The following is a 17,874-nucleotide window of genomic DNA, read 5'->3' as shown; positions in this document are numbered from 1 at the left end:
TTCCTAGGTAATCCTTGTAGCCAATGAAATGGCAAAGGAGAAAATTCCAGAAGAGCTGGGATTAGCGCTTGTGCTAACAGTTTACGAAGCCAAAGGCCTAGAATTTGATGACGTGCTCCTTTACAACTTTTTCACTGATTCTGAGGTATGTCGTACTCAATTCTTCTTCTCACAGCGCATGTGTGTGTAGGAGCTCCACTTCCACTCCAGGAAAGAGAATTTTGGAGCTGAGTAGATGAGAGTTGGTCACAGGTGACCGTTTCCCTTTTGGAGCATCATCCATTTGGTGTGGGGTTTTGTGTGTTTGGATGCGGCTTTCGACAATGTCTGTGGGTTGTTTCATAGTGTGTTGTGGGATGGCTTTCCCCGTGCCTTGCCCTTCCCTGTTTTCTTGTATTCGCCTTTTCTGAATGCCTGGTACCCAAGCGCCAGCTTCCGGTTTTCACTAGCTACTGTTAACCTTGACTCCCAAGGATCCTCAAGTTGGAGCAAGGTCTAAGGAGAGCCTTACAAATGAAGGCAAGGTTAGCAATGTCCACCCTATGAGGACAGAACCGGGCAAGGTCATTCATAGGGAGACAACTGCAGGAAGACACGTGAGCCTTGGTTCCTGCCCACAGGATCAGGTAATGCAGGGGACGAGAACAGCCATCCTGCCTGAGCTCCCTCCGGGCATGGCTTTGCCACCACTGCTTGCTACCCTTGCCCACAATGGCAGCAAAAGAGTCCCCAGACTGACCCCCAGTGACCTCTGTGCCAGCCGATTGTCTTGACTTGGCTCCTGAGTCCTTGTGATGGTTTTTCTTCCCAACCTCAGTACATTATAGGTAGAGCCGCCAGCTCAAGGCCATTGTCCTCAGTTTCATAGCAACTGCCTTCTCTTCACCACCGTCTTCGGTGGAGGCTCAGGTTGGCTGCTGACCATGCTGTGGGGTCTCCTTTGGGGACATAGCTGGCTGTACCCTGGTGCCCGTTGCAGACTCCCCGCTGCACACAGTGCATGCTTGAAGGGGCTGTTTTCATACCCAAGTCACGAGCACTGTTAGCTTTGACTCCTTAAAATCTGCTCCAGAACTCACCCTTTAAATGGAGTCCTTTGTTTTTGTTTTGTTTTTTTCTGGTCTTTTTTTAAATGTCACATTTGCCTCGATAATACCTATGACTAATATTGCTATGGATGTTTTACAGTTTATAAAGTGCTTTTTGAAGGCATTGTCACAGTTTATCCTCCACCAACCCTCTGACGTTGTGTGTATTTTTATTACTCTCATTCTACACATAAGGCTGAGGGTCATGGAAGTTACATAAGTTGCCTGTAGTCGTAATGTAGGTGGCAGAGCTCGGAGATGAACTCAGATGCTTTGAATTCCAAATCTCAAGATCTTTCCACTGTACTCCCTTCCTTTTAATACCCTGCATGCAAATCGGCTTCCAGAACCTTCCACAATGAATATATCATTACCATACCTTAAGTGCACTCCTTTTCTATTGACTTTTCTGATAAAATCAGATGCATTCTCATTAATCCTGGAACCATTTTTAATCTCCGAGGACTAACTTTTTTTTTTCTCATAATACATCCATTGGTCATGGTTGGACCGAGGCTCTCCTAAAAGAGGAAAGGGTAAGACTTTGTTGTTCGTGTCCTTTATTAAGTGCCAGTTGTATGCTTGTGCTAGTAAGAAGCTCCAGGAGCTCTGGACTTATGGATCGGTAACTTGTGGTCAACTCTGTTTGTGAAAGAAAAATCTACTTAATTCTCTTTCACCCTGACCCTGGAATGGCACAATCTTGGATCCCTTGACCCTAAGCTCCCACCAAGGGATCAGTGAGTTGCATGAAATTAAAACAATCACAAATTAAGTCTTGTGGTAACATCCACGTCATCCTATACACAGAATGAGAATTCTAAAAAGACTTCTGATGTGATGCCTCCCAATTACCAGGGAATGGAATCGTGCATTCCCCAGCACAAAGCACACCCTCAGTTTATCATTCACAACCACAGGACCAAAAGGCACCAGTCAGCAAATGAGAGGAGATGCTACAATCAAAGGAGAGGAAAAACAGAGGTCACAGGAGTCCCCATGCGTCTGTGGTCTGGCTGCTCACGTGGGGTTTCTTTTGGGGGTGATGGGTGAAGGCTGCTGAACAGTACTTGCTGTTTGACATGGGAGACTGTGGAGGACTCCTCTCTCCATCCCTGGCCTCCTCTTCCACCGCCGTTTATGTATCTGGAAGGTGGGGTGCGTGTGTGTGTGTGTGTGTGTGTGTGTGTGTGTGTGTGTGTGTGTGTGTGTGTGTGTGTGTGTGTGTGTGTGTGTGTGTGTGTGTGTGTGTGTGTGTGTGTGTGTGTGTGTGTGTGTGTGTGTGTGTGTGTGTGTGTGTGTGTGTGTGTGTGTGTGTGTGTGTGTGTGTGTGGCTTCTTATGGCCCTGGCTTGTGATTTTTCTCTTCAGAGGATTCAGTGTTACCTGTTCAACCACATGGACACCAGGGTCATCTTCTGAGATGAGAAAGGAACCAACGAATGGTTATATCAAGGCCTTCTCTTGTAGGATTTTGCCTCATTTGGGGGAGGGGAAGTCATTCTCTGGTCACCTCCAAACTCTCCTCCTGTGGGGACTTGGAGGGGTGCTTGCCATTGACACTCTGCCCCAGTGGGGAGTCCCTTCCTTCACACTCATGTGTGACCAGGACAGGAGAGGCTTTCAAAACCACAATTTTTAAGAGTTGCTGAACTAATCTAGAGAACAGGCCCCACAAAAGAAGCCTTGCTGGTAGAGTCTAAGTCCTTTTCCTTCATAATTACTAATCCCCAGAGAAGAAGCTGGAAGACTTCTAGATGCTTCTTCCTTTTATTGCCGGGAGTGCTGCAGGCCTGTATTCTTGCTGTAAACACGTGCTCGCTCCTAGGAGGCTCTGTCTTGAGAGTGAAATGTGTTTTATTCATGGAAACAGGTTAGTCGTGTGCCATACGAGCAGCTTCTGTGTCTCCTTCGAGCAGTTTTAAGATACAGGTGCTTTGGGCTTCCCTGGTGGCGCAGTGGTTGAGAGTCTGCCTGCCGATGCAGGGGACACGGGTTTGTGCCCCGGTCCGGGAAGATCCCACATGCCACAGAGCGGCTGGGCCTGTGAGCCGTGGCCGCTGAGCCTGCGCGTCCGGAGCCTGTGCTCCGCAACGGGAGAGGACACAACAGTGAGAGGCCCGTGTACCGCAAAAAAAAAAAAAAAAAAAAGATACAGGAGCTTCACTGGCCCTTCCAACTTCAGGCAGCCTGCACCTCCCGCTGTCTGCCGGACCTCCTCCGATGTTAGCATGCATGTCTCTGGCCTGCTTTCTTTGGCAAACAATTAAGTTGGGTAAACAGCTTTATGAAGATGAAAAGATAGTCACAGATGTGTCCTGAAGATTTTTTTTTTTTAACTTTCAACTACTAAAATTGATTACATGACTTACATCTCTTCTCATAACCTGGTGATAAATTCCCTAATTGGTTAGTAGCATAACCACTCTTATTTAATAGACAGTATTTAAAGCATTTAACCTAATGTGGTTTTTTTTAATTTAATTTAATTTTATTATTTATTTTTGGCTGCGTTTGGGTCTTCGTTGCTGCATGCGGCCTTTCTCTAGTTGTGGAGAGCGGTTGCTACTCTTTATTGTGGTGCATGGGCTTCTCATTGCTGTGGCTTGTCTTTGTTGTGGAGTCCGGGCTCTAGGCGTGCGGGCTTCAGTAGTTGTGACATGTGGGCTCAGTAGTTGCGGCTCACCAGCTCTAGAGCGCAGGCTCAGTAGTTGTGGCGCATGGGCTTAGTTGCTCTGCAGCATGTGGGATCTTCCCGGCCCAAGGCTTGAACCCATGCCCCCTGCATTGGCAGGCAGATTCTAACCACTGAGCCACCAGGGAAGTCCCTAACCTAATGTTTATAGAGTTTACATTATAGAGGAACTGAAGGGAGGTAATGAACTGTATCCACTCCACCTTTCCATCATCCTTGAAAAGATACATAGGTGGCAAGTGGCACCATTTTATAAAAAACTGAAGGATAGGAGAATTGACTACCAACTCCCCCAAGACACACAATGAAGTATGAAATCTGAAACTTCATGGGAATTCTTCACTGTAGATACTGTGTATAATCTGGTCACGTTTGCCTCCCCAGGGTCTGCAAACTATGGCCTGGGGGCTAAACCCAGCTCACTGCCTGTGAGCTAAGAATGGTTTTTACATTTTTAAATGGTTAAAAAAATCAAAAGGAAAATCATATCCTGTGGCATGCGAAAATTTAGTATTAAATTCAATTTTAGTGTCAAAAGATAACGTTTCATTTCATCACACTTGCCCGTTCATTTACTGTTGACTAGAGCTGCTTTTGCTCTACAGTAGCGGAGTAGAGTAGTTGCAATAGAGACCATATAGCCCACAAAGCCAAAAATATTTATCATCTGACCCTTTAGCAAAAAAATTTACAGACCCTGATCTACAAGTCACCATGGTTTTGTGGTTTGATTTGGGTAAAGGGGAAGATGGCTAAAATGTCAACTCTTTATCGAGCATTGTAGAGACACTTGACATTGATTATCTCCTTTTATTTTTCCAACAATGTGGTTAGTTCTGTCATCCACATTTTACAGAACAGGAAAATGAGACCTAGAAGAGGCATTTGTTCAAGGTCACATAATAAGTGGACAAATCGAGATTTAATTTGTTCCATCTGACCTCAGAGTCCACCTTGCACAGCATACCCCACGGCTCCTGAATTTCACTCCATCCTTTTTTTGGGGGGACGGGGGGGCCTTGTGGCTTGCGGGATCTTAGTTCCTCAACCAGGGATTGAACCTGGGCCCTCTGCAGTGGAAGTGCAGAGTCCTAACCACTGGACTGCCAAGGAATTCCCGAGCTCCGTCCTTGATTGGATCACTTGGTTAGGAAATTTTGTCACATGTCTTTTTTTTATATCATAAGAAAATAATTTTAATTTTTTATTCTTACATTTCCTAGCATTCATATTTTCAGTGAAAATGTTTCAAATTATTTACACTTTGAATGCAATTACATCTCTTAATCCTGGGCATTTAATATAACACAAATTATGTGAAAATTCGGTTATAACACAACTAGTAATTTTGCTGACATAAGGGCAAGATTCTATTTTATAGAATAGATGTAAAAATAATTTATGAATTATTACATCTTTATTACTCATTTAAACATGGCTAAACTATCCACATGTAACAGCAGTAATTATATTTTTATTATCTTGGTTATTTGTGACTCTTAGTCATATGAAACCCAAAGCTTAACACAAATTATTTTGTATTTATATTTTTTAGACTTATTTTTTATTGAGGCAACACTGGTTTATAACATTATATAAGTCGGTCGTGTACAAGATTGTATTTCTACTTCTATATAGCCTACAGCATGCTTACCACCAAAAATTTAGTTTCTGGGACTTAGGGAACTAAGATCCCACATGCTGCATGGCATGGCCAAAAAATTGAAGGAAGGAAGGAAGGAAGGAAAAATAAAACTTAAAAAAAAATTTAGTTTCCATTTGTCACCATAGAGTTGATATTTTGCCATTTGTGACAACATGGATGGACCCCGCGGGTACCACCCTAAGCGTCACATGTGTCTTAATGACTGACCCTAAGTGGCATTTTTTAAACACATTGTGAAAAGAGGTGAGGATACTGGTTTTCTCTCTCCATTCTGCTTGTGGACATTCTTTCAACAACAGGAACCTCCAGGCCATAAACACTCGTGCTAGAAGTGAGCACATGTGCCTGCTTCTTGGCCGTCTTAGCTGAGCGTCTGGGGGTCTTCCCGGTAGCTGCCCTGATCCCTGCCTGCACCACCTGGGCCCCGACCCCCACTCTGAGGCCATAGGATGGCCACCTCCTCACAGCTGGTGCTGAAGGCCTGGCCGCCGTGCCAGGCAAAGGGGGCTCAGTTCTCTGTGAGGCCCAGGGAGGCTGGGTGTGCACTGCAGAAGCATATTCTGCTGGTCTTTCATTTGTCTTTGTTGTTCAGGCTTACAAGGAATGGAAGATCATTTCCTCATTTACCCCTTCATCCTCTGAGTCCAGAGAGGAAAGCCGTCGGCTGATTGAGGTGCCCCTAGAGAAATGCAGCTCCTCTCAGGGCGGGGCTTTCATGGTGAATCCAGAAATGTACAAGGTGAGTATCAGCTAGGGGTCCATGAGCTTGCTTGACAGGGAGCCAGTAAGCAGGGCTTGGCCGATAAGATGGGGTTAAAGATGGAGCCTGTGCTGCGGGTCTTCCTGTCCGTCAGCACTAGCGGGTGGAGGATGGGAAAGGGAATGTGGTGGGCTCAGCGCTGGTGACCCCCTCTTCTCAGCAGAGAGCCAGGCTTGATGTGGGGCGCCAAAGGGGGAGGGTAGCACCTTCTGTTCGCCTCTGGAGCTCTGTTCAGAAACTCTGACATGGCTGACGGGGAACTCAGAAGTGAAGTCCGTGACTGTAGTCAGTGGAGACCATTGTCTTCCAGCCTTGTCTGTGAAGGGACCCTGTCTCCCTTCCCCTGGGCGTCCCACTACATCACCGAGAAGTAGGCCAGAGCCGAAAAGCTCTGTGGAGTTCTAGACCGACAAAGGCCGACAGAGGCCTCGAGAGTGAGGGCAATACCACAGAAAACCGAACCGGCAAAAACCAAAAGCTTTGGGAGAAACTGCTGTCCTAGTTTTATGTCTCCTACATAGTAGAAAACAAATAAATAGAAGAGCAGTTATCCGGTTATTTCTGTAACTACCTGGAAGGCTCTGCACATAGATGTTCAATCATCACCAAGCTGTGCAGACCTCTGGGTAGCCACAAATCCGTTGTTTTGAAATGTGCATGATTTAATCAAGGAGGTCCTCCCTGAGTCTAAGACATAGTCCCCTTATACCCAGAGTCCTCAGTCATGGGGTAGGTCAGGAGTAATATAGTGCTAATAGTAGTCACAGTAGCAGCGTGGGACTGCTCCATTTTTTTAATTTTTTATTTTTTTTTAAATTTTGGCCGCACTGTGCAGCTTGTGGGATCTTAGTTCCCCGACCAGGGATTGAACCCTGGCCCTTGCCAGTGAAAGTGTGGAGTCCTCACCCCTGGACTTCCAGGGAATTCCCACTGCTCCAATTTTTAAAAATAAGTTACAGTAATTGCGTAGGATGTGACTTTTGGGATAAACTGAGTGCAAGGTACATGGGACCTCTCTGCAATATCTTTGTAACCTCCTAGGGATCTATAATTATTTCAAAGTGGACAAGTACAGCAGATTCAAGGGTGGGCCTGTACTAACACTGCCCCCCTCGCTAGAGTTTGCTTCCCTGTGCTGCGGCCATAGTGGGCTCCCCACGTCCTGCTCAGGCCTGGGCTGTACTTCATAAAACTTACTTTTTGAATATTCCTCCAAAATCAGAATAAGCCCGTTGAAGTGAGACACGTTGTATTGTAGCCTGAAGGCTCATGCCTTGGTCCTCATCTTGTCTTTAGCTCCTGAACGGGGAGCTGAAGCAGCTCTACACGGCCATCACCCGGGCTCGGGTCAACCTCTGGATCTTTGACGAAAACCCAGAGAAACGGGCTCCTGCTTTCAAATATTTCATGAAAAGGAATTTTGTCGAAGTCGTGAAAATGGATGAAAATAAAGGTAAGCGCTCATTAAAATATTCTGGCTGTTGGACAGAAAGCATGTTACTCTCAGCTGCCCTGTGGCCGAGGGTAAAGGATATCGTTTTTGGAAAACACTTTCTTTCCACATTCTTCTGAGACATGAGTGTTCCTATTTATCGCTAAAGTGTGTGGGAGACTGAAGTTGTAATGAGAGTGGGAGGGTTAACTCCTTCAGGGAAGAACTTTTATTTGTCCTAAAAGGTAAGGATCATGGGCAAAGGATAGACAAAGTAGGCTTTGCTGGGAGAATACAAATTAACTGTGGACTTTTGGACAGCTGTTTGGCAATATCTATCAAAATAAAAAATGCACCTACCTTTTGACCCGGTAATTCCACTTCTAAGGATCTATCCAGAGATACTCTTTTATACAATCTCTAAGATAACATGCACGAGAGCGCTCGTTACAGCCCCGTTTTTAATGATAAGAAACTAAAAATGACTTAAGTGTCCGTGAAGGTGAAAGTGTCTGCAGTGGCTCCTCTGGTGCTGGGACCGGTGGGTGTGAGATTGTTAACTAGATGTGGACCTCTTTAACTTTTCACCATTTCTGTGCTGCTTGCAGTGTTTTTTTTAAAAAAAACAACATCATTATGTATTGTTTTTCATAAGTTACAAAGGCTAGCTAATTAAAAAATGGAATGAAGGTCTCCTGATGGGATAACTGGGAGATAAATAATCAGCCCTCATGAAGAAGAAAATTGTTCTGTTTCTTGGGGGTTAGCTGTTGAGTTGGCTGCTCCAGGCCATGGTGCATTTCTCCAAAGATGGGGAAAAGCCCACGGCTCTGTGGCTGCAGAGAGGTTTGTTGGTTTCCTGAGCATTTTCCAGCCAGTTTTACGGAGACTGTTTCTGGTTACAGCCAATGGCTCAGTTGGGGACCAGGATTAGAAGCTCTATTCCTGGGACCTGACTGTGGTGCTATAATGTGAAAAGTCTAAGGCTTGGGGTTAACCTGGCTTCTCATTAGAACTTTCCACCTGTGCAGCCATGGGATTTAATTCAGCTAACACTTTCTCCCCCTGGGCCTCCACTTCCTCTACTAAAAGGAAAACGAGCGCATTGACCTACCGTGGTGGTTCTTATTCCTCCCCGCAGCTCCGAGTCCTTTTATTCTCACAATATGTTCTGGCAACCCATTATAAGAGATCAAGATTGGCGATTTTTTTTAATTTAAAAATTCAAAATGAAAAAGGATTGCAATTAATATTATCTCTTGTTTGCATTAAGAATGCAAGGAAAAGTCCCGTCTTAATTGTGAGTTACGACTTGCACGTGGTAAAGTCTTTGAGGACATCTGTTCTCACTGTTCTGAGGAGCTGGGGACGAGTGTGGTGACTTTGCATTTGGGGGTGTCTTCAGCGCGGCACCAGTAGAGGTCACCGGCCAGATGCAGAGATACTGTGTGGGGCTTTGCTGTGGAAATAAGATGTCACCTGGACACTCACAGTGCACACAGCACCAGAACAAGATGCTGCAAAGTCAGCTTTGCACACAGTGCGTGCGGGGGGCTGCAAGGATTGGCATGTGTTTTTTTTGTTTTGTTTTGTTTTAATTATTTATTTATTTATGGATGTGTTGGGTCTTCGTTTCTGTGCGAGGGCTTTCTCCAGTTGTGGCAAGCGGGGGCCGCTCTTCATTGCGGTGCGCGGGCCTCTCACTACTGCGCCCTCTCTTGTTGCGGAGCACAGGCTCCAGACGCGCAGGCTCAGTAGTTGTGGCTCACGGGCCCAGTTGCTCCGCGGCAGGTGGGCTCTTCCCAGACCAGGGCTCGAACCTGCGTCCCCTGCGTTGGCAGGCAGATTCTCAACCACTGCGCCACCGGGGAAGCCCTGGCGTGTGTTTTTGCACCACCTAAACAAAGCTGGCCTGTCTGCCTGGCCCCTCTGGTTGACCTCTGTTGGCTGAGGGGACTCTGACCTTTCCGGCTCAGATTTGACTTCCGCGTCGTCCTGATATTCAGCCTTTTGTGTGTTTCGTGAAGCTGTGGCTCGGAATCCCCAGAGAGTGTCGCCTCCGCCCCACCCCCAGCACCGCTGGCGGTGCTCGGGGGTCCTCGGCAAGGGGGGCCAGTGCAGTCACCGCCAGCTGCTGAGGCTGACAGACGGGACCAATAGCAGGTGGTGGCAGTGGTCAACGTCCGCCAACCAGAATGTGTCAGATCACTTGCGGTGATGAGGGCAAAGTCTGCACATTTGGAAATACTGTCACATCCTATCACCTTTTCCCCTGCTAAGGCCCCGGCATGGGAGTTTGCCAAGAGCTACATGGCTTTGGGTTTTCAAGGAGGAACTGGAAATTGCTGTCTGTCTTCTAATTCGTATCCCTAGGAAGGGAAGGCAGACCAAAGTTCAAAAATCAAAGAGCATCTTTTCTCACCTCCACCTCCTTCTCCCAAAACCCACTACCACCTGGCTTGGTAAGCTACACTCTGCCTTACATGAACGCTAGACAAACAACGTAGGTGTGTTCGTTTGCTCAGGCCACCATAACAAATACCACAGACTGGGTGGCTTACACAACAGAAATTATTGTCTCAGTTCTGGAGCCTAGAAGTCTAAGATCAATAAAGCTGTCAGTGGTTTGATTTCTTCTGAGGCCTCTCTCCTTGGCTGTAGATGGCCTTTTCTCTGTGTGAGCCCCCTGTGTCTGTTCGTATGTGTTAATCTCCTCTTCTTATAAGGATGCCAGTCACATTGGATCAGGGCCCACCCATATGACCTCATTTGACCTTAATCACCTCTTTAAAGACCCTTGTCTCCAAATACAGTCACATTCCAAGCGACTGGGGGTTAGGACTTCAACACTTGAAATTTTGGGTGTAGGGGAACAAAACAGAGCCCATAACAGGTTTCAGCGAAGCGATCCCCAGAGAAGCAAACCCACGTTTCTCTTTCATTTTAGACCTCGATGATAGCATGTTTGTTAAAACCTCAACCCCTGCGGAGTGGATCGCCCAAGGAGATTACTATGCTAAACACCAGTGCTGGAAGGTAAGGAGAGAGAGGTCTGGGTGACCTGTGGCCTCGTCAAGCCTCACCAGCAGGTTTCTCATCACTGCATTTGTCACCAGGACGGGGAGGGGGTCGGGGTCATGGTACTTGTGCTGCTGCCCCTTCTGTGACATCAGGTCACCCGCCATGCAGAGATCTCCCTGTCCCGCTCCCCACCACCCCCATGCGGTCATGACAAGCCTTCCTTTTGGCCAAGTGCCAGCGTGTGATCATAGGAAGAGGAAGGGTCCTGGCCTCTGCCCGCTGAGGAATCCTTCTGTCGGGAGGGATGGGGAACAGGCTGCACTCCCGATGGGGGAAGCTGCAGAGTTGCTCCATAAGGGGGCTAGGATGGATACAGAGAGGGGTGAAGGCCTGTGGTCACCCCTGCCATCAGGTGTAAGGGAGGAGAAAACAGTTTGCACTGTTGTGTGTTTAGTCGTGTCGGGATAGTGTTTCCATAAATATGCAGCTACAGAAGTTGACTGAGCCCTGCACTGTATTCACTGCCCATCCCTGTTGTAATTGGCAAGGAATACTAAACACCTGGCTGTTGTTATAAAACCAAGATTTTTTTTTTCGGAGAGGGGATAGGGCAGGACAATGTGGGCAGCAGGTGTGGGTATGAAATTAGAAACCTATAAAGTCTTTCCCTTTCTCGCTTCAGAACACAGCTGGTGTTTATATGTATTGCCCGTGGATTTCCAATTCTTTATCCCTTGAAAGATACCTTTTGAATGTTTGAATCCAAAATCTTTTGAGGGGAGTAGCACAGATGAGAATGTTATAAAAAGCCTCCCCCTCACCTGACTTTATTTTGACTCCGCGAAAGGGCTTTGGGACTCAGGAAGTATATTGTTTGGGGCTGCATGTCAGTAAGTGTCTCAGAACCACCATACAAGTGGAAACCCTTGAGATCCATTCATTCAGCATATCCTGTGGAGCTGTGGGCCCAGCATTGCGTTTAGGTCATGGGGATGTGACAGTGGGCAGGACAGGTATACAGAAAAGGGCACAGTGCCAGCGGTTCCCGATGTCACATGTGAATGACAAGCTGCCTCCAGAACCGCCTGTCCTAGACGGTGTGGCCAGAGAAGGCTACTTTGAGTGGGAGCCTTGAGCTGGGACCTGTAGGGTACATGACGTTAAGCAGGCAGAGGAGGGATGGAAGAGCATTTCACTCAGAGGGAAGAGTGTGTGCATAGTCCCTGTGGCAGAAAGGAGCATTTCGCGTGTCACAGGAATGAAAGGAGGCCCACGGGGCTGGGGAGGCTGGAACAGAGAGCCCGGGGGGAGAGATGCCATCCTGCCTGTGTTATCAGTAAGTGCCACTTAATCCTCCTCTTGCCCACACTGAGGCCTAATCCCTACATGCTGGGCAGAACATGAACTTTCTGCCCTGTAGTCCGTACTTGGAGACATGATGTCAGCAACTTTCTGCTGGTGGGGAGCAGGGAGCAGGCTGACTCCCCTGGGACACTTGTCTGCCCATCTTCTCTTTGCAGCGTACAGGTCTGCATGTGCCAAGGATCTGGTCAGTCATCTTCTGGGATGTGTTGGGACACCATCTCTGTCCCCGTTTCTACCATAATAGGTGCACTGCTGCTGCTCTGCCAACACTGCCCACTAGCCTTGGTTGTTACCAACTAGAGGGGACCTATGTTGAGCCCAGAAAAGCCACTGGGCAACTTTGGGCCAGTTTCTCCATGTCCTTGACTTGAGGTTGCTACCAAATAGTGTGGGAAGGATGAAACATCTCACACGCGGCTATTGAAGATCAGATGAGGGTGTTATTACGGTGACCTGTAAAAATATGTCTGATGTGCCTTTTCCATGGCTCCTAGGTGTTTCCAAAGGGAAGCTTTGAGTCCAAAGTGTTAGCTGGTAACACAATTAGGCTTTATCCTCTGGGGCTGTTTTTTCTTTTCTTTTTTAAAAATTTTTATTGGAGTATAATTGATGTACAGCGTTGTGTTAGTTTCAGGCACACAGCATAGTAAGTTATACACACACATATATCCACTCTTTTTTAGATTCTTTTCCCACATAGGTCATTACAGAGTATTGAGTAGAGTTCCCTGTGCTATAAGTAGGTCCTTATTAGTTATATCTATTTTACATGTAGCAATGTGTATATGTCAGTCCCAATTGAGGCTGTTTTATTTAGTGTTTCAGCACCTTCCTGCCCCTCCCTCACGGATTTGGCTGGGGTGAGACCCAGTGCTTTGTCCGTGAAAACATGGAATGTGTGCTTTAACTCTTGTTCCTGTGTCACCTCTGCGACCTTGCTGGAAACAGAAACCTTTGGTCTATTCCAGGTTGCAGCCAAGTGTTTCCAAAAGGGAGGTGCATTGGAAAAGGAGAAGCTGGCTCTGGCCCACAGCACCGCCCTGAACATGAAATCCAAGAAAGTCAGCCCCAAGTAAGAGCCTCAGGGGTCATTTCAGGTTTGCTCTGAGAGAGAGCTGCAGGTTCAATCTACTGGTATCACATTCCATGGAAACTCTGTTCTATTTCCCCTTCCCAGGGAAAAGCAGGTGGAATATTTGGAACTGGCCAAGACGTATCTGGAGTGCAAGGAGCCAAAGCTGTCCCTTAAGTGTCTGAGCTACGCCAAGGAGTTCCAGCTGTGTGCCCAGCTGTGCGAGAGGCTGGGAAAGGTACGTCTGGCCCACGGCTGCTCCTAGGAGAACTGGGCTCCGTGGGGCAGATGGAAGGGTGGCCCCCAGCCTCCGCCTGTGTCAGGAAGGGCTTCTGTCCTCCCAAGAGGGAGAGGTTGGCCCTGTCGACTCTGTGGGTGGCCCTTCTTCCTCCATCTGCTCGAACATTTAGATGGTTTCAGGGACTCTGTGTGTGTGTGTGTGTGTGTGTGTGTGTGTGTGTGTGTGTGTGCGTGTGTCCGTCCATGTCTGTGAATGTTTGCGACCCATTATTAACCACAGGGAGGCCAAATGTTCACATCAAAGGGAAGATGGGTTTAAGAATATTCCTGCCTTTTCTTTCTCCATGTTCAGTCTGGAGTCAGCCTGGGGGGACGGTCTGGCAGTTACATGGTGTTTTCTCTGTGTCCCAGCAATTACTCTAGATCTGCACTGACCAATCTGGCAGCCACTAGCCACATGTGGCTACTTAATTAAACATTTAGGTTAACTAAAATGTAATAAAGTCAGAAATTCACTTCTGCAGTCTCACGAGCCACATCTCAGGTGCACGTTGTGATAGAACGTTTCCATTATTCTAGAAGCGCTAGTGGACAGAGTTGCTGGTCCAGAGCACAGGGCTCACAGTGTGGTCTGCAGGCTGGCACAGGCCACAGACACTTATTATCTGTAACAAGATAAACTCCAAAGAGGAAAGTAGACAGAGATTTTTATGGCAATTTGGCATCGTTGTGACATCCGAGAGGTGATGATTTTCATAGTGATTCATTTTTCTTCTTTTTATTGAGATATAATTGATGTATATAATATCAAATTGGTTTTAGTTATACAGCATAATGATTCATTATATACATAAATTGCAAAATGATCACCGCAGTGTTTAGTTAATGTCCGTCACAACACATAGTGATGATCTTTTTTCTTGTGATGAGAACATTTAAGATCGTTTTCATTTACATGTGGAATCTAAAAAATAAAACAAATGAACAAAGATAACAAAACAGGAGCAGACTCACTGATAGAGAGGACATACCAGTGGTTACCAGAGAGGAGTGGAAGTAGGGGCAAAATAAGTGAAGAGGATTAAGAGGTACAAACTACCAGGTGTAAAATAAATAAGTACAGGATGTAATGTACCGCACAGGGAATATAGCCAGTATTTCATAATAACTTTGTATAGCGTGTAATCTATAAAAATATCAAATAACTGTGTTGTATACCTGAAACTAATATAATATTGTAAGTGAACTATACTTTGATAAAAAATAATAAAACAAAAATAAATAAAAATTTTAAAAGATCTACTTTCTTAGCAACTTTCAAATACACGCTACACTGTTATTAACTACAGTCACAATGCTGTACATAAAGCAGTTCATTTTTAAAATTTTAATTAAAAAAATTTTAGGGGCTTCCCTGGTGGCACAGTGGTTGGGAGTCCGCCTGCCGATGCAGGGGACGCGGGTTCGTGCCCCGGTTCGGGAGGGTCCCACGTGCCGCGGAGCGGCTGGGCCCGTGAGCCGTGGCCGCTGAGCCTGCACGTCCGGAGCCTGTGCTCCGCAACGGGAGAGGCCACAGCGGTGAGAGGCCCGCGTACCGCAAAAAAAAAAAAAATACTTAGAAAAAAATTTTAAATTGAAGTATAGCTGATGTACAGTAATATGTAAGTTACAGGTGTACAATATAGTGGTTCACAATTTCTAAAGGTTATACTCCATTTATAGTTATTATAAAATATTGGCTATATTCCCCATGTTGTACAATATATCCTTGTAGCTTTTTAAAATATATATATATACTTTTTAAATTTTATTATTTAATTTATTTATTTTTGGCTGCGTTAGGTCTTTGTTGCTGCCCGTGGGCCTTCTCTAGTTGCAGTGAGCGGGGGCTACTCTTCGTTGCAGTGCGCAGTCTTCTCATTGTGGTCGCTTCTCTTGTTGCAGAGCATAGGCTCTAGGCGCCTGGCCTTCAGCAGTTGTGGCACGAGGGCTCTAGAGCACAGGTTCAGTAGTTGTGGCGCACAGGCTTACTTGTTCCACAGCACGTGGGATCCTCCCAGACCAGGGCTCAAACCCGTGTCCCATGCATTGGCAGGCAGACTCTTAACCACTGCGCCACCAGGGAAGCCCCTATCCTTGAAGCTTATTTATTTATTTATTTATTTTGCAGTACACGGGCCTTTCACTGTTGTGGCCTCTCCCGTTGCGGAGCACAGGCTCCGGACGCACAGGCTCAGCGGCCATGGCTCACAGGCCTAGCCGCTCTGCAGCATGTGAGATCTTCCCGGACCGGGGCACGAACCCGTGTCCCCTGCATCGGCAGGCGGACTGAACCACTGCACCACCAGAGAAGCCCGAAGCTTATTTTTTACCTAATACTTTGTACCTCTTAATCTTCTACTTCTGTCTTGCCCCTCTCCCCCACTGGTAACCACTAGTTTGTTCTCTAAATCTGTGAGTCTCCTCCTTTTATGTTTTGTTCACTAGTTTGTTATATTTTTTAGATTCCACATACAAGTGATATCATACTGTATTTGTCTTTCTCTGTCTGACTTTTTTCACTCAGCACAGTACTCTCCATCCATGTTACTGCAAATGGCTGAGCAGTATTCTTTTTTATGGCTGAGTAGTATTCCATTGTATATATGTACCACATCTTCTTTATCCATTCCTTTGCTGATGGACACTTAGGTTGCTTCCATATCTTGGCTATCATAAATAATACGAAGCAGTTCATTTTTACCATATCTGTTGTGGTGGGTTGGATGTGGAACCATCTGGTCCTCACCACGGATGCTGCTGTAGGGTTCCCGGCTGCAGCTACTGCATTTCCTCCTGCGTCAGGTGTTATGACCGTCCAGTAGGGAGGGGGCTGTTCATGTCTGTATGTGAGCTGGAGGAACTCCTGGACCCTCAGAGCACCCTGGGCATTGGGCTGGGTGGAGGTGGGACCTCCTGGGAAGTTTGAAGTGTGGCCCCAAGTCAGTGTCAGAGAAGATAAGGCCGTCCCAAAGCTGCCCTCCCTGCCCCATGTTTAGTATGGGACGTGACTAGTTAGCATGTGGGAGAAGGGGGTGGAATGGGGATTTCAGCGTGTGAAGGAAGTTTGGGTCATAAGATTCCAGGAACTAAAATGGTTTCTGAACTCTCCATGTTCCTTTGTCCCCCGGCCTCCATCTCCAAGGCACCCCCTTGGGCCCTAAGCAGTGACAGCAACAGGGGACAGGCCTGAACCTGTTGCTTTCCCCTCTTTGCCTGACAGTGCCCATCCCGGCTAAGCCAGAGCCCCCTTCCTTGTCTGCTCACCTTGCCTCCCCGAGGCCCGCCGAGCTCCACCTCTGAAAGCGGGTGGGGCCCAGCAGGCCAGATGTCCGGCCGCGTTCCCTTCTCCAGGACCTCAGAGCCTTCAGGATATGGAGGCCGCCCTGGTCCTGGAGACACAGGCTGCTGGCCTTCCTCACGTCCCCAGGGTTGACCACCGGTGCCAGCTCCTTCCGCCTTCTCTTGCCAGCACATTCCAGTAGCTCTAAGCCCCAGCTGGGGAGGAGTCTGGTCCCTTTCTTTGCTCAGGCCCCTCCCTGGCAGGATTTTCAACCCTCAGACAGCATCAGACCTCTTGTGGTCATCCCACCAAACTAGCCAGCATGATTCAAGTTGACCACCCTTTGCAAAATCCTTAGGCCACACCGCCTCCCTGTTCACAGTCCCCAGACGTGTGCTGACCCTGGGGAGAAGGGTTTGTGAAGTGGCTGTGGGAGCAGAAGGTTTCCTTTCAGGGATTCCTCTGCCTTGCCTGCTTCCTGCCTCTCCAGAGGTCAACACTGGTTTCCCTGGAAACCTCTCAGGGCCCTTGCTCTGGGCGGCAGGAGCCCAGAGACCCGGGGTGGGGGGGCCTGCTTAGAGCCAGCCCTCCTCTCTCTCGACCCAGTTGGGTGCACGCTTGCACCTAAGGGGGCCTGCGTTCACCCTGGGGGTTTTCTTCTGAGTAGTCAGCCTTGTCAAGGAGAGGTAAAGGTGGCTAGGTGTTATGGTTATGGGGTTTGATTGATGTGGGGCAATGGGTCTAGTAGCTCCCTGGTCTGTGAGGTCTCTGGACATAGAAGAACCTCACACCTGGATCTTGTTCGTATTTTGGCATTTCGTGTAGCTTGTCTCGTTAAATAAAACCCAGCTGAGATTTATTAGAGAGTCTGGCATATGCATTTTGTTTTGTTCCATTTTGATTCTGTTTTCTCTTTGGATGTCGGGTGCAGCCAGTCGAGTTAGGAAATGAAATATTCAACAAATAGGTAGCCCCCCGCTGCCCCCCGCAGTGTGTACCAGGCACTGTGGGCGCGTGGCAACCAACAGGCAGCAGAGCAGGGGCCTTTGCCTTTGTAGTTTTCCTTTCTAGTGTGGGAGAGAGGTGACAGAGCCAATAGGACAGAAGATGTCAGCGGGGATGAGGGCTGGGGGAGGGGAGAGGGGGTGTCAAGCGTTGCTGTTTTAGGTGCAGGCGGGGTCAGGGAGCTGACTTCTGCAGGGAGACCACGAGAA

The 17,874-nt window shown here is 47.4% G+C and overlaps 1 protein-coding gene and 1 non-coding gene across 8 annotated transcripts in view; one reads left to right on the top strand and one right to left on the bottom strand.

The window, feature by feature from the left end:
- The window catches only part of TRANK1 (tetratricopeptide repeat and ankyrin repeat containing 1), an 87,577-nt gene that overhangs the window by 57,531 nt on the left and 12,172 nt on the right, over window positions 1-17,874 (top strand). For all 7 annotated transcript variants that reach the window (XM_030830124.2, XM_060307994.1, XM_030830123.2 and 4 more), the window contains 6 exons: window positions 8-145; window positions 6,041-6,187; window positions 7,505-7,661; window positions 10,588-10,676; window positions 12,995-13,098; window positions 13,204-13,336. In XM_030830124.2, the coding sequence (XP_030685984.2) occupies window positions 8-145; window positions 6,041-6,187; window positions 7,505-7,661; window positions 10,588-10,676; window positions 12,995-13,098; window positions 13,204-13,336 (768 nt within the window). The remainder of the gene's footprint in view (window positions 1-7; window positions 146-6,040; window positions 6,188-7,504; window positions 7,662-10,587; window positions 10,677-12,994; window positions 13,099-13,203; window positions 13,337-17,874) is intronic.
- On the bottom strand, window positions 4,823-4,895 carry TRNAG-UCC (transfer RNA glycine (anticodon UCC)). The gene has a single exon. It is a non-coding gene; the product is annotated as a tRNA-Gly (tRNA).

This window comes from Globicephala melas, chromosome 11, assembly GCF_963455315.2.
Source record: "Globicephala melas chromosome 11, mGloMel1.2, whole genome shotgun sequence".
Lineage (NCBI taxonomy): Eukaryota > Metazoa > Chordata > Mammalia > Artiodactyla > Delphinidae > Globicephala > Globicephala melas.
This window is presented reverse-complemented; position numbering and strand designations above follow the sequence as displayed.